Source organism: Labrus mixtus, chromosome 15 (genome assembly GCF_963584025.1).
Source record: "Labrus mixtus chromosome 15, fLabMix1.1, whole genome shotgun sequence".
NCBI classification, from domain to species: Eukaryota; Metazoa; Chordata; class Actinopteri; order Labriformes; family Labridae; genus Labrus; species Labrus mixtus.
Window position 1 is genome coordinate 22,802,853 of NC_083626.1, and position 23,690 is coordinate 22,826,542.

Here is a 23,690-nt window from a genome sequence, read left to right on the forward strand (position 1 = left end):
AAGATATCAAATTATATATAAAGCAGGGATGGGGCAACTTTGGTCACAGCAAGGGGCCACATTCATTTAATTCTCACTGCCAGAGGGGCCAAATTGTAGAATACAAAAACAATTACAGTCAATTATGTCTCAAATTGAACTCAACATATACCAGTGATCAAATATTATTATGGACATATTTCTGGTTTTCATGATTTCATGGCAGATTTTGTCATCTTTTCTTCATGTTTCCAATTAATTGATGTGTAAAAATTTACCTGAGGGCCACGTTGAGGGTTGATGGGGGCCGCCAGTTGCCCACCCCTGATATATAGCATTAACAATGCTTTGTTTTGTGTTTTAATTCACTTTTAATTTTTGCTTTTACGTGTTTTTATAACGTTCTGGATGCAATGTATTTTGCCTGATTTACTGTACAGCACTTTGGTTATACTCTGTTATAAATGTGCTATATAAATAAAGTTGACTTGACTTGACAATAACAATAACTCTTTCCAGTGTAGATAGTGTAGTAATTTTCCATTATTGTATTTTTTTAATTTAACTGATGTAAATATGTTTGATTTTTGACTTCTATTTTTATTTTTAATAATTATATTCCAGTCCTCTGTTTTCTTGAGCTGCTGTAAAAGTTTATCTTTATCTTTATTATCTCACCTGTAATAAGTGGGCGTAAAAAAAAAATGAACAGAAAGTGATTTACCTAGAACAATACATTTCACATATTGTCTGTGCTTATACTGTATGTGCTCCTTGTCTGTGTTTAAATGCTCATGTATTTAAATGTGCTATATGTTACACATTTTTATTTTATGTCTGTGTGCTGCTTGGACACTGGACGTTGAAACCCCCAATATCAACCCAATCAATAACTTAAGAGTCCAGCCACATGTAAACAAGGATTTAGGACTTATTCATTTAAACACTTGCCTAAGTTAGATGGCAGCAGGAGTGTTTTATTCTTAGCATAAAATTAATGAAAACAACCATAGTTTACTAATCAGGTCTAAAGTGTCATTATTTTTTTCCACTATATGAGAACTTTTTCCTAATGCTTTAAAAAGTTTGCATAAATGGAGATTTAAACGTATCAATACCAACACCTATTTCTGTCCATGGCGTGAATACAAAATGTGAAGCCTTTGGGCAAAGACGTCAAGCTGAGGTGATATGATTAGACTCTTCAAAAAAAAATCTATATGCTATGTTTAGCTGGAGATTGCATTAGGGATCTTTAGCCCCTTGGTGCCCTTCAAGAGGGGCAGAACTGATACAGCCTACTGCATGGGACCCTTCCTGCTGAGTTGCATACCTTACCCATAAAAATGACAAAAGTGCTCATTACACTTCAAGATGAGTAAAAGAAGGATATCGTTATGCCCATCTGTTTCCTTTTTAAGACAGAAATAAGGTAAAGTGTCTTCTAAGGCGTGCCTCTTATGTGCCACAGGGAGGTAAAGCAAGATTACATGCCCTAAATGCTAAAACCCCCGAATTGAGTGCAAATGTAACAGTGTGACCTCCAGGGTGACCTTCCCATGAAGACAACATGATGAAGTGTAAACATGACATACTGCCCTCTAGGTGTCATTCCTGCAGAGAGACCACGATAAGGGGGACCCCACCTCAGCAGCATGGTGTCTCTTTTTTTAAATTATTTATTTAGCCCCTGTCACTTGGACATCTTAATTCTGCCACTGGGCTTATACAAGTGATATTAACAATCATATATATATTCACTAATGATGTGTTCAGGTGATAAGCAGTAGCCTAATTGCATATATTTAATCGTGGCTTCGAAATTAACTTAAATATAAAGCCTATATTCAAAAGCTGGTTTGTTGAAGTCTACATTCCACAGCAATAAAGCTAAATTAATGACCTGAATTTTAGGCTATTTGGGAATTTCAAACACGGAAATGGAGTTGAATTACTGTGGATCCTGCAGTAGCTTAATTATCCAACTGATGACGTTTGCGGTAGTTGTATCCAAGATAATTTCCTGTATCTATTTACAAATCTCTGACCCTTTGGTTTGCCTGGTTTTTGGCTTTAACATCCTGTTTCCAGTAGTGGGTGTTTAGGCAGCCCGAACCAAAAACGGAACAAGGGGGAGTCGCAGGATTATACCAACCCTACATGACAAATTCGGAGCATGGAGAGCCCGGTAGGTCAGAGCTAAAATTAGCCTCTGCTCCTTTCACATGCTGCAGCCGAACTGCGATGCTTTAAACCATGTAAATCAGGGGGATACACTATCACAAGGGGCTGGCAGTAAAGACATGTTTTCCATGGGTGACATTTAACGCCACACGTTTACTGGGGAGGCTCTGTGCGTAACGCAGGGGCAGCGCTGGATCCACACTGGCTGCTGCTGCGCAAAACATGAGTATTTGGTAGTTGTTGGGGTTTTTTTTAGGAGACGCCATATATGCTCTGTTCAGCGCACATATTCCATGTGTGTTGCAAAAATGTCTTTTTTAACCATACCGAGCCAAGAGGGACTTTTTACTGCGATTAAAACGGGAAGGTCAGCAGAGGCGGCAGAAAGTAGGTCCCACACAGACAACGTGGTTAACGATGTTGAGGACGAGGATGAGGATGATGAAGACGACGACGACGCCGAGAATGTCCGTCTCATCCCGAGGTGCTCCCCGGTGCCCAGGAAACGAGGCGCATCCATCCACGACGAGACAGCCGAGTACATGCGGATCCACTTGACGCTGTCTGCAGGTAAACGAGTGTCGTTCGCGGACACAACAGGTGGGGACCTGGTGGATGTGAAGGAATTCGTTGCCTTTGATTCGGAGGATGAAGAGGATAGTGGGAGGTGGGAGGAAGAGGAGGCGAAGTATCGAAAGCCGTGGAGAGAACCAAGCTACTCTGTGCACCCAGAGTTCAACGCGCCAGCCGACAGTGCCCTGCTGCAGGCTGTGCACACTAAGAAAGTGGAGGTTGAGCAGATGTCTCCAGTGGAGGATGAGCCACTCGCCTTCAGTGGGGTAATACGTGTCCTGAACATCTCCTTCCACAAAGCAGTTTACATCAGATCGACCCTGGACAACTGGGCCACTTACTTTGATCATCCAGCAGAGTACGTCCCGGGATCCAATGATGGGGACACCGATCAGTTCTCCTTCAAGCTGTCTTTTGCACCACCTTACATCACACACGGCTCTCGCATCGAGTTTGTCGTTCGCTATGAAACCTCTGAAGGGGACTTCTGGGCCAATAACTCCTCTTTGAATTATGTGGTGACTCTGCTCTTGTCCTATGAAGAGGATTCAGCGGACACAAACAGAGACATGCAACACGTAAGGGGTATCCTGAAACCTCCAAAAGCTTACAGGTAAATCACCTGAAACATTCATGTGTTTTTAAATGTCAAACAAGGGAGACAATGATTTAACATCTTATTCGCTGCCCACTAGACATTCCTTAAACCTCTATCTGTGATCGACCTCCCCACTGTTGAATACATGGTGGAACATCAGGTTGTCCTACCTTCTACTCAAAACCAACATTAATTGAGTTGTTCTGATATCAATACCAAGAAATTACTTCAACAGAGTCTGAATTGTGGTAGCGTGTGTCGGCAAAGTCAATGCGCTATCACGATACCATTGAGGCTATTAGCCCCCCCCCCCCCCTAAAACTTTGTCCCCTCTTCTCTTAAAACAGCAACGTACACATATTAAAGCTGCCATTATCAACTCCTGTTTGGAGTGGAAAAGAAGCTCCAATTTCTCAAAAATCTTCATTTGACATCGGTGAACAGCGCTTTTGTGAAACAGAATTCAAAGTTAACAAAACGTCAACATCTTGTTCTTCCGTTGCACATTTTAAAGCGTAGTTTTTGTGAGTAGAAAAAGGTAAGAATTCAATACAAAGATTTCTGTAACACTCTCTAGGAGTCTGATTAGAAGCCAGAAAGAGGGCGCAACTTAGCTTGTTTCTGGCTATTGTTCTCGTTCTTTGGAAATGTGTACTGAGTCAGGACAGACAATAATAGCAATCAAATCACACCCATAGTAAATAGAAAGCAGTCACACCAGTATCTTAAGTTTGTCTTTATCTGACAGTTCTTAAGACTGGGTTTCAGACTTGGTATCATAAAAATGGTATCAGAGCTCAACGCAGAATCATTTCTGCATCATAAAACCCTCCATATAGTCCATCAAACCATAAAGAAAATACTGTATAAAAGTCACAAAAGCAAAAGACATTGGGCTTGTGCAACAGCTGCAGTTCCTTTAAGGTTGTGTGTAATGGGCAGTTCAGCTTTATTCAGTCACTGTGCCTGGTTACTGCTGTACCGTATAAGAACTCAAGTCAAGCAGGATGTTGGCAAACATGTTGCATAATGACAGCAGAAGTGTGAGCTACCGAGGTAATGTTCATACAGATTGTCAGGTTTTCCTCTGCACACCCTGCTGTCTTCTCTTTACTCTGTCAAAGGAGGTAGAAAGAGTTGTTGAGAGCACACACCCCCTTCAGAATGCCAATCATCCAGTGGTGTGTGAAGGCGATCAAAATAGGCAAAGGGCAGGTGTCATTTTCAGGCCTGACGCTTCCCCTGCATAAGGTTTACCTCTGACCTTTTCTATCAGAGTCATCAGGGAGCGGAGCCATTTCAATGGGAAATTTGGCCCCTTTCCATGTAGTGTAGTTAGCAACACACAAACCACCCTCTCCTCTTTCTGTACTCGCTTAGACTTAACTAATCCCAGAGAGGAAGATTTAAGAAAGCAAGAAAGATCCTCAGAGATACTGAGGAATCGCAAAAGTAACAAACATAAACCTGTCTTACTGTTTGGAAACAGGACGGGGTAAGATGGGCGGATGAGTCACTGACAGAAACAGAGAAGTTTGGAGAGAGAAATTGTTATTAACATGGAAACCACCATCAGAGATTCATGTGGTACCTCTAAGTTCATTATTTGATGTTAGCATGATAACAAGGCAGACGGGGTCAGGAAAAGGTTACTCTAAAAACAAGTCTTAGTGGATTGAATATATTACTTTGGTTTCATTTAGACGCACAGCAGGTTCATTTTCTTATTGAAGAGCTGGTTTGGTTCATGTTTAACTGAAGTTTTTCCAACTCTAGTCTGTACATTTAGGTATAGCAACACATCAATGCAGTTGAGACCAGAGCAGAAAATATGATTTTTATTTTTGTTTCATTCTAAGTTATGAGGTTGCTGACGTAAGCCTCATTCACTTCTTTACATGAACAGGGTAACTCAACCATGTTCTTACCTCCAGACTGGAACCCTTTTCACACATACGGAAAATCTCCTGAAAAACTCCGGAGATTTGGCTTCCCGGAGGTTCTTTACGCAAACAGCCGCATTTTTCGCGCGGACTTTACCCGGAGTTTATCCGTCCAGACCCCTAGTGTTTTATCCGCAGAATATCCGAGTGAGCTGATGTCTGAACGCGGCCGCATATACTCCGGAGATTTTCAATTCGAGCCAATGGAAAGAGAATGACGTTTATATACAGTGACTACCTAAAGTGTCTGCACGCGACCTCTACGATCTCCGTGCACGTCATTAAACGTCTGCATTCTGTTTTCTGTTCGTCAGTTTGTTGTTCTCTGCTCTTTTGTGGATGTTGTCATTCCATTGGATTACACATAGCATTGATATAAAGGCAAATATTCTCATTATAACGTCGTGTAGCGGACTCTGTTGCTTCGGCCGCTACTTCCGCGTTGTTTATTTACGTCACGTCTTACGTCGAGAAATCCCCCGCGCGCCCGCTGTGAGGAGCATACGTGAACGGCTAGTTCGGGAGAATCTCCGGAGAAGTCCTCCTGTAAATATCTAGATATTATCCGGAGTGCACATGTGAAAACGGCTTAGGTTTGATTAAGGCTACTGTAACAAAATTAGCTACGTTAACCATCTAAATCTGTCTTCATTTGTGTAGCTTACATAGACAACAGCTAACACAACTTAACCATTGTCTTGCTAACGGTATCTTTTGAAAGTACAACAACCATAGGAAGAACATAAACTAATTCTAAAACAACAAAACGCTTAACATCTTTCTTGGACACATTTATATGAGTAAACTGAACCTTTCCAGTTAGATTTTGTACCACAACCAGCCAGTAAATTTAGCTTGCTAACGGCAATGTTAGTGCTGTTAGCTTGGAAAGGTTGCTAACATTAGCTGTTGATTTAACTAATGGGTTTTGAATGTTTTCTTTGTTTCTATATGACCTGAAATCTTACCCAATTTTTAAATTCTATTTTTGTAAAGTTGCTGAACAATTTCGACACATGCCCTACAGTTAACTTGAAATCTAGAGCCCAACAGTGCCATACTTTAACATTTGAGCTTCTCACCCTGAGCATGAACTCCAGAGGAAAATGGTCGTTATGTGAACATGGTGAAATATTGTGTACTGAGTTTGCAGCCACTTGGTGACTTTAAATCTGTAACCCAAACGCTAATTCATCAAGATTTTTTGACAGATCTCTTTCAGATTTAAAATGTCGCTGTTGATATTAATGTAAAGGCAACAAACAGAAGGAGTATGAACATCTCTTCAGGTTATTTCCACTCTATTTGTGTAGCTCCTGTCACATGCTCTTTATACCTCTTGACCTGTATTTCATTTGGCATCCTTTGCGGGGCTCTTGGCAATGTTGCATCTCCATCCTTTTTCAACAGGAGTGCCCGATTACAGATAATATATCTGCTTTATTATTTTGGAGATGAGTTTTCAAGGAGATGGATTAAATGCCATTGGGGATATTCCAGAAATGATTTCATCCTAGATATCCAATTTCCCCTCTTAATTAATGTCATTATTATGTTTGATACGTCAGGTTCAATAAATAGACCTGACTGCTGCCAGCTTTTATTGTATTTGCTCTTTTGAGTGACCCTTACCCTCAGTCAACAGTTTTCTCATTCAGCAATTTCCCACCTCGCTGTCTATTTTAACAAACAGTATAATGAGATGGGTCATCGCTGTGGCCTGTGGCTATGAAACTCTCTGCTCATCTGGTTTGGCAGCTCATAAAAAAGAACTTTACAAAGTGTGCTCCAGAAGATACCGAGCCATGTTTAGTAAGCGTTGTTTATAAATATGGAATACTTCATTGTCATTGCACATGTGCCTCACCTCTCAGTTAGCCTTATTTATGAGTTAGCTTTTATTGTAACAGTCATCCTCAGGGCCTAAGTTGATGTCTCCTTCCCCTGGTGCGTTATTCAGATGTTTATGGATTAAGAGGAGTCTTTAACACAAAAGTTTCTGACTGACTGCAGTAGCACAAATTGACAGTATCTTGCCTTGCTGGCCTCATATTTTGCCAATAATCTAAAACCGTCTTGATTCTTAAGAACTTTATTTGTGTGCGGTCCCTTGTCAGAAAACCTATATGTCTTCTTTTCTTTCAGTATGGATGATGTCTTTGATGCAGAAGATGAGCAGGAAAAGGAAGAAGGTACAGTTTGAAGGATTTTTTTTTTTTGGGGGGGGGGAGATAATTATTTTTGATTTATCACCTGAAAAAATGAAGACAGAAATGATAAACATGAAAATAGTGTTGAATCATTTATAGTCACATTGTGAAGGATGTAGAGTTCTTCCATGAATGCAGGGTCCTGTAAATAGTAGGAAAAAGAACAGTAAAACTTCATGCACCAGAGGTACGCTGACCTTACATTAGGTCTTAAGAGCCAGCTCTGTGACTTCATCTTGATTATTTGTTTCAAATTTAAGAAGGTTCAATCCTATCCTCAAAAAATAATAAACAAAATGTTTTCAGAACTTGAGTTTCCCTTTATTAGGTCAAATACTGTAGAAAAAAAGAACTGAACAAACAAGGTTATTGCTTTTAGTCAAATCAGACTCATCGGGCTCTCACAGTATTTATTGTTTATTTGACATCAGCAGAAGATGCAGGGACCTCCACGTGTGGATGTGACAGACCTACAGCTGTCTGTCCAATCATAGTACAGCCGGAGATCGACATTGAGGTAAGTGTAAAATAATAATAAAACAAAGAAACCGCTATTAATTATATCAACTCTTCACCAACAGGAGGGCTCATCTGGTTTATATTCCTTATAAACTTTCTCTAACCTGCAAAAATCACACTGACTTGAAACATTCTGATTGTAACTTTTTGATGATGTTCAAATGATCTTGATTTGCATGCAGTTGTTGACACATTTCCCATGAACAGGTAAGCAGGAGAAGTGCTATATTTATGCGAGTTATGTGTCTAATAAAACATAACAAACATTTGTATTCTACTGTTAAAGCTTATCATCACCGGCTTGGTTGTTTGTATTGTTCACAGCTCATTGAAGCTTCAGCATCAACCTAGGTAATGTCTCGTTTCTCCTCGTTGTAGCACGAGCACTGTATGCCAGCTTCTTATTGTTTACATGGTGCATGCAGTCTATGTTTTGCACCTTTTGATGTTGTCCAGTTCAATGTAATTCATGTCTATTGGAGTTTTAAGTTATTCCAAACTCTAATATTCATTCATGTGTAATCATGTCTCACGCCGTCTCTGTTGACAGTGTTGTGATTATGATTACCTCCATAATGTGAACGCTGGTTCTGAAACTACTGATTCAGATGAGGAGATTCAAAAGCATAGACTGTAAATATTAATGGACGAAGCCTGAGTGATGTCACCCATCTGTTACTGCAGGGGGCTTTGGAGTCCCGCTGGTGGCGGTTGCCTTGCTGGAAATGCTGTGTCACCCTAACTTTCAGTCAACCTGAGGAGCTGAGGCGGGTTTTAAACCTCTTGACAAACCATTACATCACGCCCACCTTTCAATCAGGTCAGCTACGGGCTTTATTGTGAATAACACTTATACTTCATAACACCAAAAATGGATCAGTTACCAAAAAATGCACCCCCAGCCGATCGAGACATGGGCGTATCAGAGTGAATTTTGGGTTTTTTGAACCAGGCTCCAAACATGTTAATTTCTGCTGTAAAAACTGTCTTTATTGAATGGGTGTGTATGTCACTTTTGGAGCTTCTGCAGCCAGCCTCAAGCAAGCCACTTGGCAAACTGCACTCCTGCATCTGCTTAATTTTGCAACACCGGAGCTAGCCGCTTGTTCAAAACACACTCGTATCTGTGCCAAATATGAGGCTCGAGCTATGAAACAGTTGGCTTAGTGCAATGATTGAACACAGGACAACTAGCAAGCCTGGCTCTTATACCTTAAGGCAACCTCCAGTTTTGAAAAAGGAAGCCAATGCGGAAGTGAATACAAGTGCAGTTCCTTGAGGGTCCACTTGAGGCTGGCTCCAAAAGCACCGACAGTCACATACACACACCCGTTCAAAAATGCTCATTGTGACAGCAGCAATAAACATGTTCACAGCCTGGTACAAAAAGCATATTTTGCATATTCTGAATTGTTCTTTATTGGCACACTTCTGGGTTGGGGTTGGGGTGTGGGGGGTAAGAGTTATGCATTATTAGAGGTGTGACTGATATGACTGCAAGCAGGTGCTTTGTAGCTGTTTGCCAGGAGGCTTAGCACACGTTAGGTTGACTGAAGGTAAGGGTGCTAATTCAAAGATTCTTGTTGATGTTCTGCATTACCCCCCTCTGTTATTTGTGTTTATGTGTCTTGCTCTTGCACACTTTCCTCCGGGTGTTATATCTGTCTTTTGTTGTTTTTTTTGTTTTGTCCAGATATCTATCTATTTTCATTTTTCCAATACAATCAAGTGGAAATGAAAATAGGGTTCTTTTAGGGACAGCAATACTTCCATTCCCTGGCGTACAAAGGAATAACAATTACTGCATGGTGCAGTATGTGGAAATATGTAAATGGGAAGATAAAATAATTATTTAAAACATTTAATTTCTTCCTCCTTTGGATGTGTTCAGAATACAGATTTGGGCTCTGTATCATTACAATATTTTGCACTAATAAAAAAAGCAAGTTGAAGCATTAAAATGTGCATTTTTGCCAACAATTCTGAAAGAAGTTGTGAGTCACTCCTTTCATTCTGTTCCTTTTTTGTTTGCATTTTCCTCACAATTACAGTTTCAGCATGAGATCCAACTCACAGAAACGCATCAGTATGCAGCAAAATGCTTTTCTTCTCTCCGTGTGCAATTTTAGAATAGAATACAAATCTCTGCACTTTGTCTTTATACTCTCCTCGCTGTCACTGTTGTCTCACTGTTTCACTTCAACAGATTGCAGTTCACCCATCTGGTCCCTCTGTCCCACCCAACCAGGAGCTTCCATCTGTCGATGGCACGCTGTCCGCTCACTCTGTATCCCCAGGTGAACAATTCCCCTGTACGTCTTCCGAAACCACGCTTCAAACTAATTCATCCTTTGTACTCTATGCCAGCGAATCAGTACGGCCAAATAAGTCACAGCCTTTACACGGACTCAAGTGCGAATTAGGCGAAGGAACGTCAGAGCAGCAAAGTGTTCCCTCTGCTCAGCTGCCCTCTCCACAACAAGAGTCAGGGCGGAGATCAGACAGCTCCCAGGATGGCAAAGAGGAGATCCCTCCATCAGAGGCCTCATGTTTGCAACCTCCAACTGCAGAGACGAGGCTGACAACAGGAGAGGACAGGTGGAACAACAGCCCAGAAAGTCGTGCTGGCCTTGAGCTTTGTGCTGAATTTGTCTCTCCTTCTGAGCGAGAGGTTGCAGTGGGATTGAGTGAACTTGTTGCAGGAATATCAGACGGTTCCAGCTGGTCCACCTCGCATCATGAAGTCTGTACACCTGCACTTTACTCTGCTGTGGCAGAGACTCAGGCACGTCTGGGAGCAGAAGGTGGAGCTCCACCACCACCTGAACTCAGAGAGAACCCCTCAGTGAGTGCAGGTGTCACTGAGGTGAGCCAAAACTCAGCTCTTCAGTCAGTCTCTGCCTGGGAAGAGAAGGAAGATACAACCCAGATTTCCCCTGACACGTTATTAGAGGATCCACCAAACACGCTGTCAGAGGTTTTCAAGCAGCAGACTGAGTTTGACGTTAACACAATTCTGATGCCATCCGTCGTCTTTTTAAGTGGAGTTGTCTCTCTTCTGATAGTGTTGCAGGAACCCAGCGCCCTCTTCGTCTTTGGACTATTTTTGGTCTTGTACCGTTTGTGAAAATACCACAGTTCACTCTCTCAGAGATCTCCTCTCCAGTTAAGTGCCTTTTCGTGATGCCAAAATAAGCGAAAAATAAAAAAAAAAGAATCGCAAGTTTCCTGTTAAAGTCGTGCGTCAGTGTGTGCGTTGTCATCCAATAAACAATGATGGGTACAGTTAAGAGTCGATGCAAAGTCCAAAGCACTGACAAGGACATTAAATATTTTCACTGATTCTGTCTCAGATGTGTAAAAAAAAAAAAAAAAATAGAAGTCAATAATTTCACAATTTCCACCACAGCATTGTGACTAAGAACTGGGATGTCTTGTAAGTGGTTTGTTATGACTTTTTTTTGTCGTGTGGAGATGTGTGTAATATTGTGGTGTATCTCATCACTTGCTTTTGTTTTAATTTTTGTTGGTTTTGTATCGTTGTTTTTTTTCCTTGTAGGTGCGGTCGCTGTCTATGACCACACTGCCATGATTTTGACGGTTGTGAATTCCATGTGTTTTTAGTCTTCAATTTAATAAATGGACAAAAAAAAAACATTACCATAAAGAGACGTATTACACAAAAGAAGTGTTGTTTACAAAATGCAAAAAAAGGAAAAGAAGTATTTCGCCTTAATGCCTAAAAGGAAGACAACTGGATGAGGTATAGGCCTACTGAACATCAGTATGAAACAGTTGCTGCCTGAGGGTGGACAAAAGTGGAACGTGTGACATTTTAAAGAGATCATTAAACAACACCAGCATTCTCACTTTTGCACATAATATAACACATACAATTCACCATATTGACACAGAAGCCATTTTCCTGTGACATAAGCTCAGAATAGGAAGGAGGAGGGATAATACTGCTGTTTAAGGAATTTACAATATAAAGATCTGACAATCATAATTTATCGACTTACTGAAAAGACAAAACCCACGAAAATTCAGAGAAAACTAGACCACATCAAGCTATCAGACACAAGCTAATGTTAGCGGTCAGACTGTTTCTATCTAATATTGTTGTTGTTATTGTTTGTGAAAGTGTAGTCCAATATAATGGAAAGGTGTAAACACACAGGAACATGTTTGATGACCTATTTTTTACAGTTTGACAATATAGCCAGTGTTAGCATTTAGCCACTGCCTAGCTAATATTACTGTTAAATAGAAGGTAGATGAGCTAACGTTAGCTTTTGTAAGAGTTAAGCCTTGAGTAAGGCATGAACAAATTTCAATAGGATGTATTTGATACCCAGAGGTAGTCTCATGTAAAACAGCTTATGTTAGCATTAGACCTCTTCTTGCTATCACTACAGTTAGCGAATAATTCGCACCTTCTCTATTGTATCGTGCAAATAATCCAAAGCTAGTGTTAGCGTTTATCTCACTCCTAGCTCATGGTAATTGCTTGGAAGTTGCTGCACGCTAACGTTTGCCGTTAGCTAATGGGCTATTTAATATGTTGTTTTAACTGGTACCACTCGATGCCCCGCTATCAATCAGGAAACGGTGAAATGAAAGCAATTATTTAGATTCCTTGAGTTCACACAATTGCCAAACCCAAAGCCAAAACATGACTGCATCTTATGAGCTTTTGGGCTACCCAACCTGCGCACGATGTCAGAGGAAAATGGCCGCCGTGAGAATCTGGTCTTCCTGTTGAAACTTGCACACACGCCCATGCATTTGTAGTTGCACAACACAATATTTCACAGCACTACTTTGCCAACCTCACAGACTGAGGCATCGAATGACATGTTTGAAGTGGTGAACGTTTTTTTGCAGTGTATTGCCATTAAAACAGTCTTATACCTTGCACAGCTCGGTGTCTTTGTCGATGTCTTGTTCTTCTTCATCCACTCTGCCAGACTAATGTGTGCATGTCAGCTTCATGCACAGTAATGGCCCTGCAGTGCGGAGAGGAGCATTTTAGAGGGACTGACTGACACACCAGAAAAATAACATCAGAGCCTTCAAGCGCCTCTGTCTCTGGAGCGCACTCTGCTTTGCTTGAAGTGGAAACACACAGAGAGCAACCTGAGCTGCAGATAGGAGCCAAAGGTCACGCATTGCACGGAAGTCACTGTGTCAAACTAGAGTGCATTACACAGTGGCCATTGTGAGCTAATATCGGTGTTTGAGAGCTAACAATTCTAAGCAAACGCCAGGATTCTATATGACGAGCTGGCACGACTGTTTTCTATAGGCTTATATCTTAATAAACACTTATTTTTTATTTTATTTTTTTATCATGAAAGCCATTAGGAGTTTTTTCCCCCTTCTGAATCCAATTATCTGCTCTTACATTTTTTTAGAGCTTCAAACCCTTCCTCGCATGACAGGTATTTATATGGATTACATGTTAGGCCTTAAAACAACATTATTAATCAGAGCACACTTGGATTTCAAAGACTTGTGCGAGAAAAAGGGTGGGAGCGATTAATTTGTGTGATGGTCACATAGCTCGAGTGTTGAATGTATTAAAAAATTTAAGCAGTCTTAAAACTGACCCAAGGACGATAATCAGTGGGAATTCTGCAACACACATTCCCTTTGAACTAATTAACGTCTTTATTATGTCAAATACGCCACAGAAAGCCTGGTTAAGCTGCGGTTTCAATAGAGGTTGTGTGAGAGTTGTGACATCGTTATCGTCAACAGTAGTTTAAGGAGGTTATTTCTTGTTATGTCTTTATTTGCTACTACCACTCTGAGCAGGAGAGCAGCTTGATCAAATAGAGATTTTTCATCACAAGAAACGTGAAGTGAAGGGTAGCAGCTTTGACTTAAATAACTTATTTGATGGCATGGATGCTTACTATTTTAATCTGGGTATCTCCATCTTTTAGTCCAACTTTAAAAGTGAAATTTTGTCCAAGAGTGACATCTGCTAAGTCCATTCCTCCAGCCAGAAAACTCCTACAAAATCTGTCATAGGGAAACATTTCTTGAAAACAAACCCTTTGAAACATTACGTTTTTGTCATTAAAAACACTGATGCACCAAATTTACTTAAAAAAAAAAAGAAATGTCCCTATATAACTGTATGAGCTCAATTAAACACAAAATGCACCAAAATGTATGAGAATGTAACAAGCAATACATTCTATAGAATAGAATTACTTTATTGATCCCAAACTGGGAAATTGTGGCGTTACAGCAGCAGGTTATCCAACACACAATATGAGTAAAAAACACAATGTTAGCAAATCTAAACATAATATAATATTAAATACAAAGTAAATAAGTACTAAAAATATCAAAACTAAGAATGTTAATATATACAACCAGGATTTAACTAAGCATTACTAGTCTTAAATAGGAAGATTAAATATGAAAGATTAAATGTAAATGTGCATGCCTTTCAAAACCCATTGAAATTGTCAAAAGATTTCTCAACTTTTTTTTCTTTGGTGTCTCAACCTGTATGACCAAACTGGAATGAACTTGATATGAAGTGAGATGTTTAATATTAAGCGGATGAAACAGCGCCCTCTTGGCTGTAATAAGCTCTGCGAGGATCAACCCCGGTCTCCCCTATTAATACAATGACATGGAAAAACATAAAAGCCAGCAAAAAAAACAAGGCAAATGGAGGTGCAGGGTAAAGAATAACGATGATTTAACGATTTCAAAACTTAAGCACAATATTGATTATGCATACAAGTAGCCAGATGTCGATTTTACAAATGTTAGAAATGACATACATAAATAAAAGCATGGATAAAAAATGATTATTAAAACAGTGAATTCAGGAGGGGATGTGTTTGTTCTTATGTTAAATAAAGAATTCTATTATTTATTTTTGGATGGGTGCCCTATGTTGTTTTAGAGGACCCAGAATTCCTTGCTGCTGCCCTGTCAGGCTGCTCTTTATTATTTTTTAGGGGGTTAGGGGCAGAAAAGTCCTGTATAGCTGAGGGCCATGGAGACCTAGGAGGTACACAGTTTGTTTACAGCTGAAGAAAACACATGAAGCCAGAGAGAGAGAGACAGAGAGAGAGAGAGAGAGAGAGAGAGAGAGAGAGAGAGAGAGAGAGACTGCCAGAATAAAATATCACTTTCAAGTTATGGCCTACAATACTGCACAGGTCCGCCTCTCCCCTCCCCTCCCTCTTCTTCTCCCCCTCCCTCCCTCTGACTCTCTCCATCTCTCCGAATAAAACCGACCGATTCCGCGAATGTGCGAGCTGCCTCCTTGCAAGCAGCCATAATTGGGATTATTCAGGAATAATTCGCCTAATCCAGTCGCGTTGTCTTTTTTTTTTTCCTCCGCGTTTCCCCCTTTTTTTCCTTGAATCGTGATTTCGACAAGCGTCGGCGATGTGATATTTCCTCGTGACATCGCTGGATTTGGTCAACCCGCCTCAGAAAAGATGCATTTGTTCTTCTGTCATGGAGGCTTTTTTTTTTTTATTGTGGACTATTAAGATGTAGTCCACCTTCGCTGGACAGCAAAACAAAGACTGCATATTAGCAGTTGAGGGTAAATACATCGCCTGCTTTTTTTTTTTGACTGAAAGATGGGATATAGAGACGTATCGAGGCTGTTGTCTGTGCGGACTAATTGTTCTGATGCCACTAGCCAATATACATGCCAAGACGATTCATTTAGGGGATGCGCGATCTTTTTTTTCTCCCTGTCTATCTTTTGTGGGTGGGTTATTATAAGCATTGAAAATCTGACATCATTTGGATTTGTCTGTGCAAGAACAAGATAAACATATTTTTTTTTGATCGCGCCTGTTTCTAGCCTCCTGGAAATCCATCCTCGACGTGATGCAACATAAAATCTGTTTTGTCGGATGATATTCAGACACGGAGCAAAATGAACACATCCCTCGGTATGAAGCTGTAAAAGGGTGGCAGTGGATTTTTTTTTTTTATATATATACATGTCTCTTATTATGGCAAAGTCCTCCCCATCCTGGATTTGTTTGATCAGCTGTTGATTATTAGGACGTCGCCTCCACCGTCTTATGTTTATTATATGTTGCTCAAATTTTCCTCGCGATGGATTTATGCATAACAGGTGTTGTTTAAGCATGAGGCTTTATTATGTGTTTTCCCCTCGATTTGGCAAGCGGTGAAAACAAGGCGATTGGGATCCTTTTTTATTGTTTTTGTCGTGCGAGACGAACTGCTCCCCCCTAAAAAAAAAAAAAAAAAAGGCAGAAAATGAGGCGATGAAAGGTAGGTTATCATCCTCCTCTCTTTTCCTCACACAAACACACACACACACACACACACACACGCGCGCAAACACGCACACACACACACACACACACACACACACAGCAGAGGTGATTTTGACACCTGTTCATCTGTTTTTTTTTGCACTCCAGCCCATGTTTCAGGCCTAGCTGACATGGCAGCCATCTAATCAGGTGAAATGATATTTGTCAAGGTGGCAGAGGGCTGTTATGTAGGGGAAGAAATAAGGCTACAGTTAGAGCAAATCACATTGTGTTTCATGGCCTACATAGACAAGGCCCACCCATACTAGCACAGTTATGTTTTATCACCACCTTTAAAAAAAAAAAAAAAAAGGGGGGTTTGGGGAGGGCTTTTTTAAAATGGAATTTTCATGTTTTTATTGATCATGTCTTCATTCAATGAGACTGGTTGTCATTTTCTTTGCTAAGACATCATCCCCTAGACATCTCAGTATGCTTCCTGCTGTGTTAAAAATCACACTTAAATGCTTCTACAAGGCCTGTGGTATAAATCAAATGGCTGCCTGCTCATATCATGTTTTTTTTTCTTCACATTTGTTATGTGCAAATCACACCCTCTGCTCCATAGCTGACTATCACGCCAATGCAACAAAGCAGCCGAGACAAAGCATAAAATGTCCTTCGCTCATTTACAACATCTCTGTTTTGTTGGACATGCCCAGTGTTGGTTGTACTGTGTCTGCTCCATCCCCCCCCCATACACCCCCATGCATTCACTCAAACACCCACACTTGCACAAAGTATGTGAGCTGTTGTATCTTAGCAACGGGCAAGGTAATTACTGAGAGAGCCAAGGAGCTGGCATGCTGTAGAGCTGCTGATCTGATCCCAGCCGTAGAGAAACAGGAAGGCTGAGATTTCCACGGTGTTGCCCGACACAGCACTTCTATATCAATGATGTCAAATGTGAGTGTTGTTTCTGTTAGTGGTGCTGCTCTGGAGCTAGCTAGACTGTCAGACATCTTGTTTTTCCCTCTTCAAAAAAATGTGTGTCTCTGTCCGCAGGTGAGGAGGTTGTGGACAAAGAAGAGAGATGAGTCTGTCGTGTAGAAAAGATCCTTACGGCCTCGCCTTGTAAAGACGAGAGAGAGCCGTGGGAGACGACGGCTGTAGGAGGCTCAGTAGTGTTTATAAAAGGGCCCCGAACCAGGCAGGCTCAGGTGGAAGGTGGTAGAATGGCTAACCAGACCTTTGCCATCGACGGCCCCGGCAGTTTGCTGGCCGTTCTGGCCTCGCAGAGCGGACTGGCAAGAGGCGGCGGCAGCAGCAGCAGCAGCAGCAGCGGCAGGGACGGCAGCAGCAACAGTGGAGGAATCTCTGCCACAGATGTGTCCGCCTACTTTAAGCTGGTCTTCTTGGGTCTGATCATCTGTGTCAGCCTCGTGGGCAACCTCTTGGTCTCCCTGCTGGTCCTACGAGACAGGACACTTCACAAGGCGCCGTACTTTTTTCTCCTGGACCTGTGCCTGGCCGATGCGGTCCGCTCCGCCGCCTGCTTCCCCTTCGTGCTGGTCTCCGTACACAACAGCTCGGCCTGGACTTACAGCGCCTTGAGCTGTAAAGTTGTGGCTTTTATGGCCGTGCTGTTTTGCTTTCACGCTGCCTTCATGCTGTTTTGCGTGGCCGTCACCCGCTACCTTGCCATCGCCCACCATCGGTTCTACGCCAAGCGCATGACCATCTGGACCTGCGCCGCCATCATTTGCATGGTGTGGACTCTGGCCGTTGCCATGGCGTTCCCACCTGTCTTTGACGTGGGGACGTACAAGTTCATCCGCGACGAGGATCAGTGCATTTTCGAACACCGCTACCTGAAGACCAATGACACCCTGGGCTTCATGCTAATGCTAGCTGTGGTGGTCCTCGCCACGCACGGGTTCTACGCCAAGCTGCTTCTGTTTGAGTACCGGCACCGCAAGATGAAACCGGTCCAGCTGGTGCCGGCTATCAGCCAGAACTGGACCTTCCATGGTCCTGGAGCCACAGGTCAAGCCGCGGCCAATTGGATTGCGGGATTCGGTCGTGGTCCCATGCCGCCCACTCTGTTGGGCATCAGGCAGAATCTACACAATCAACACCGGCGGCTGCTCGGGATGGAGGAGGTCAGGTCCGAGCGAAGGCTGGGCAGGATGTTCTACACCATCACCCTGCTCTTCCTGGTCCTCTGGGCTCCCTACATCGTGGCGTGCTTCTGGAGGGTGTTCGTCAAGTCCTGCACCATCCCTCACAGGTACCTCTCCATCACGGTGTGGATGAGCTTCGCCCAAGCCGGAGTGAACCCCATCTTCTGCCTCCTGCTCAATGAGGACCTGAGGAAAGTGCTGAGAGCTCACCTGCCCACCTACTGGAGGACTAAACAACACCTGCCCCAGGACGAGGCCTACTGCATCATGTGATAGCTTAGAGGAAAGGAATGTTCCAGGTTTTAAGGGGAAACTTGAAGATGAGGCGTGATGTAATGCACCTTGTGGTTAAGTGTCTGTTTTGTTGTGTTGCACAACAAAATCAAATTATTACCAACAAATGCAGGCACAGTGCCATTTCATTAAGAATGTTGATATTTGAATAAATGTGTCCAGTGCGAAGGTTTGACCAGGGCGAAAAACAAAAAGCCCTGGAAACACTTTTCACAGTTTGTATTTCTGATGACGTACTGTTTGACGATTAAGACGGGACGATCACAACAATCACCACTCCAACTAAGTGTGACAGATGCCATTTTAAAATAATGTTGCCTTATTTCAGTGGGACACGCCCTAGAGCTTTCAACGTAGAATGAGTTTCAGTGCCATATGTGGCACAAAAAATAAAGACACACAGAGGGTTGAAATCCTTGGAAGAAATGTGCCGCAGACTGTGAATAGAAAGTGTTCATCAGAGCTTTACTAACTCTGAGACACATCAAGGAACTCAAAGGGTCTGAATGGATTTATAGACCACCCCGGACGCCTTTTCATGTAATTCAAAGGAAACTGCAGAATATCCAATGGACCCAATAACCTTGGATACATTTAAATAGCTGTTGTGAACCCAAGAAGCCCCTAACATGCTTGATTTTTTGGACTTGATTTAGGGCGTGTCAGGTTTCTTTGTATCATAAAAAATTGCCTGTTTTCCTTTATTTGTAAACTATACATGTTAAGCAGATGACACTATTTTGAAATATGACTTGATTTCATATTGTATAGACTGTACAGGAATGTATATTCCTGCTTGTGTGTTTTTATATAGCAATTGTGTGTATGTGTGTGAGAGGAAGAGGTAGAAGGAGTGGAGAGGAGGCAGGGAGACAGATGAGAGAAATAATGATGATAGAATAGGTTCCAGTTATATTGAGTCAGTATGAAAGCAGCCTCATCTTGGTGTCTCAAAATCATGCAAAATTGAACAATCATCACATGGAAATTAATCCTCTAAATGGATTTCCGTAACAGAAAATGTAGTCGGATTTTTTAATGAACAAGCAAATGGGAACTATAGATGGATAATGAAAAAGGGGACCGAATAATTAGAAAACAACACTTGTACATTGCAAACAGGCCATAGGATTTAAAGACTTGAATGATGATGATGTGAATTACGTTGTTTGAAAAAAATCATTAGCAAATGAACATTTATTTGCAAATGGTGATCTTGGGAATGTTTTTAAAGTCATGATATGCTCTCATAAGAATACTGAAAAATGAGGAAATTAAGTGGCTCTTAACTTGAAGGAAACTTGAATGTTACTAGGCTCTTTTATTATTCCCCCTTCAGCAGAAGTACCACTATTTGAGTGTCCTGGATTACAGTATTTCTCAATCTAAACAGGTTTGAATTTGACCCCGGAGATGTTTGGTGTATGAAAACCGGCCACGACCACATCAAGTTGTCTCTCCAAATTAAGATTCATGTAATCTAAAATGTCAGACCTACAGTATGTTAGGCATAGATATACTTGTGCAGTCAATTTTTCTAAATGTGGACACTTGCACAGCATACTGTATTAGCATGCATTCCACTGCATTTCATAGATTCAAGACTGTGGATTACAACTTGTACAGATGTTGATACGGAAAGAAGAAGAAGAGAAAAGTGAACTGAGGTCCATAATTTTTACGTCTGGCATTCCTTCGCGAGATGATATTCTGTAACTGTACAGTTTAACTGAGGTGGTTCTTTTTTTCCCCACTCATCAATAAAGACTCTACTTTTGATGCAACATGAGTCATGACCTGCCTGGATGTTGACATGGTTGCCTCCCTTTGGAGAACACTTCACATAAAATAGACTACTTTACAGTTCATGCAACACAAATGATATCAAGTGTGCACTTTAGTCGAACACGTAGGGCTACAAAGAAAAGGGTGCTTTTCAGATGCGAGGTGAGGCTACCTTTTGTACATTTCCCTGTATTAAATAAAAAGTCATCTCTTCTTTTCTCTTCATTAAAGCAGTGAACAACTGCTGAATATTCAAAGGATTTGTAATTCCTATAAATTCAACATTTCAGTTAAGGCAGACGATGGTTACAATAAAAAAAGAAACTGACAACATTTTTGAAAATGTAATAGAAGGCTTAAACTGAAAAGAGTGTGTTTTGATCAAACAAGTACAATTTGTAAGCTAGTGGGCTAATACATGTGAACCTTCCTGCAATAAAACTCTAAAGGGAGACTGTAGCTTTGGCTTAATCATAGAGTAGAGATACATTTAAGTAGCAGTATAATGTAAATGCCAGGGCAAATATAGCAATGCCACAAAGTTAAGAATATGGCTAAAAGACTAAAAGGTAAAAGTTGGCTAGCCACCAGATTAAAAAACTCTTGACTGGTCTGATTTGAGCAAAAAAATTAATTTTCAGTTGAGAATTGAAGTGTTAATGAGAGTGATATTTCTACCTTTAGATGTGACGTAGTCTGGCTTTGAACACTGAATGAAAACATGTGTCACAAGGACCTTGCTATAAAAACAGACAGAATGAAGGAATGAAGCTCTGAAGGATTTAGCAAACTCATACGTGATGACTTAAATTCGTTACAATTTTGACTTTTATTCGTCATGTTTATGCTCAAAAGCTTACGCTTTATATTTGGTTGTATTTAATTTTTTACCACCGCATATAATAGACAACATGTAGAAATAGTGACTATAGAATGTATATAATGAATGGGGCAATGGTTTTCAAGATGCAGCTGTGAAATCTATTTTTTGTAAAGCAAGAGATGGATTTGAGTCTGTCTGTATCAAGCGGAAACCTCCTGGGTTGAAAAATGAAGCCAATGCAGAGCTGCAGTTCCTCAAGTGTCCGCTTGGGGCAGGCTCCAAGAGACAACGTAGTGACATACACACCCCATTCAAAACAGCACATTTTAACAGCAGGAATGAACATCTTTACAGCCTGGTATCAAAATGATTTGGATCTGTTTTTTTTTTAAATTTCATCTGCACACTCTGTACAGGGGTGAATTTTTTTTTGAAGACCATAAAAATGGTCTTCATTTTCTGAAGGATACAAGTTATGCATAGTTACGTATGTGTCTGACCCGATTGATGGGCGGGTGTGATGTTACAACTTTGTGTAAGCGAGAACAGCTGTATACTAGAGCCGCCAGAATTTTTAAGCAAGAAACGGGAGCATACTGGTCACGCTAAACCGCCCCACAATGCAGTGCGGCTTTCAGACTGTCCAATCGCGGAGCTTGCCATCCAGCCAACTAGTGGCTTAAAATAAAAGTTACGTGTTGAAATACATTTTACATGTCTGCTAATAATATTAAAATGACTTCCTAGTTGTATTGATAATGAACGTTTTTGTTGAATTATATTTACGGGCCGACGGTCACGCTTAGCTTGATGCTAGCTCATCGAACGGAGCTCGGACCGGCGTACTAACGGTCGGGTTAGTATGCCGATTGCAGTGTGTATATTTTGAGTATGTAGTAGGCTGTATGTAGTATGTGGTTTCAAACACAGCCTTGGCCTGTCGTTAGGTTGACTTAAAGTTAAGACAGCATTTCCAGAATGGTGATTGCCAACGATGGGCTTCTAAAGCCTCCTTAAGTAACATTAATATTTAGTCTATTGTCTGTATCAAGACCCTCAAAGGGCCAGATCTTTCTTTTTTTTAATCTAATACATATGACATAGTTGTGATGTTGTTTATGAATGAATAAAGGTTAATAGTAATTTTACTGGTAAAAAATTATGCTGCTCATAGAAGAACATTTTATACACGGTTGATAAGGTTCTCTTCATGATAACAAATGTAAAAAAAAATACTTAAAGCACTTAATCACTTTATCTCTAGAGGTAAAAAATAATCCCCCAGTTTCCATATTTACAGAAAACTTTATGCAAACAGCTAAAGTACATAATGACGCTTTAGACAATGTCAAATAAAGTTGAAACGGCCGGGAGAACACAATATTTGTCAATCTTAATCAGGACCTGATTAAAATCCAGCCATCGTATGTGTATTCTCTTGATAAATAATTTGCCTGTGTTTTGAATTTCAATAAGAGATCATTTCCATTGTCTTTATTTGTGCTTTCAGACCGTGGCTGATGGAAAATATGTTTCCACAGTGAGACGCATCAACCCTGTGAACATCCTCGAAATAGTCCAGGTTGAACAGGTTGTACCGGACTGTGTCTCATCAGAACCGATGTTACAGTTCATCTTAAGTGCTTATTTTTAAGCTTTCTTCCCACTTCCCACCAAGATGCACCACAACAAAAAGCTGTCTTACTCATTTGTGAAAACGCATCTTCGCCCACCGTACTGTACGTTCTGAACATGCAAGGTTGTTCACCCCGTTGCGGCGTCCTGTGAGACGGCTCCGGTTCATGCAGGAGAAGATAGTTGTGTTAGTTGGAAAGGTTTACTAGCACCTATTCTGCCTGTTTCAAAAGACCTGTCCTGACCTTCCCAGACAGCAACAATTCATTGTGCTTTCACTCCCACACAGCCACATTCGTACGTCACAACACCCTCACCAACCTTGAGAGGTAAACAATCAAGTCTAGGGGCGCTGCAAATGTGCATAAATCATACATAATGTGTTTGAAATGTTAAATCACATATTCAGACCCTCGCCGTGCTTCCCAGTGAATATTTTTTTTCAACCTCTTTCTTACATTTTTAGATAATTGTTTTCTTTCTCTCACACTGAGGCAGAGCAAACAGAGTGGAGATGGTAATGCGAGAGTAATGTCACGCACCGCCACCATACATTAGTCTGACACGCAACACTAATGTTTAATCTTCATAGCTTGTCTAGACCCAGTAAACAGAGATTTCTACATGTGTTGGGGCATGGGCGTGTGGTTGTTATCTATCCGAGACGATCACAAACTCGGGGGTT

The 23,690-nt window shown here is 41.1% G+C and overlaps 2 protein-coding genes across 6 annotated transcripts; both read left to right on the forward strand.

Moving 5' to 3' along the window:
* Nucleotides 1-1,955: 1,955 nt before the first annotated feature.
* Nucleotides 1,956-12,924, forward strand: si:ch211-167b20.8 (protein phosphatase 1 regulatory subunit 3A). 4 transcript variants are annotated; one of them, XM_061057731.1, is made up of 5 exons: nt 1,956-3,349; nt 7,423-7,469; nt 7,919-8,004; nt 8,331-8,357; nt 10,213-10,351. In XM_061057731.1, the coding sequence occupies exons 1-4, from the start codon at nt 2,457-2,459 to the stop codon at nt 8,355-8,357; spliced, it is 1,053 nt and encodes a 350-aa protein (XP_060913714.1). In that variant the 5' UTR covers nt 1,956-2,456; the 3' UTR covers nt 10,213-10,351. The 4 variants fall into 4 exon arrangements, with proteins under 4 accessions (XP_060913714.1, XP_060913715.1, XP_060913711.1 ...); XM_061057732.1 differs by having other exon boundaries at nt 1,958-3,349; nt 7,922-8,004; XM_061057728.1 differs by lacking the exon at nt 8,331-8,357 and having other exon boundaries at nt 1,966-3,349; nt 10,213-12,924.
* Nucleotides 12,925-15,265: 2,341 nt separating this feature from the next.
* LOC132989838 (probable G-protein coupled receptor 173) lies at nt 15,266-20,546 on the forward strand. Of its 2 annotated transcripts, none has more exons than XM_061057735.1 (2): nt 15,266-16,301; nt 17,351-20,546. In XM_061057735.1, the coding sequence occupies exon 2, from the start codon at nt 17,521-17,523 to the stop codon at nt 18,739-18,741; it is 1,221 nt and encodes a 406-aa protein (XP_060913718.1). In that variant the 5' UTR covers nt 15,266-16,301; nt 17,351-17,520; the 3' UTR covers nt 18,742-20,546. The 2 variants fall into 2 exon arrangements, with proteins under 2 accessions (XP_060913718.1, XP_060913719.1); XM_061057736.1 differs by having other exon boundaries at nt 15,266-15,594.
* The last annotated feature ends 3,144 nt before the right edge of the window (nt 20,547-23,690 follow it).

Coding starts and splice junctions, on each gene's coding strand:
- LOC132989838 (XM_061057735.1), top strand. CDS start 17,521: ATGGCTAACCAGACCTTTGCCATCGACGGCCCCGGCAGTTTGCTGGCC.
- si:ch211-167b20.8 (XM_061057728.1), top strand. CDS start 2,457: ATGTGTGTTGCAAAAATGTCTTTTTTAACCATACCGAGCCAAGAGGGA. Junction 7,470..7,918: donor TGAGCAGGAAAAGGAAGAAG/GTACAGTTTGAA, acceptor ATTTGACATCAG/CAGAAGATGCAGGGACCTCC. Junction 8,005..10,212: donor AGCCGGAGATCGACATTGAG/GTAAGTGTAAAA, acceptor TCACTTCAACAG/ATTGCAGTTCACCCATCTGG.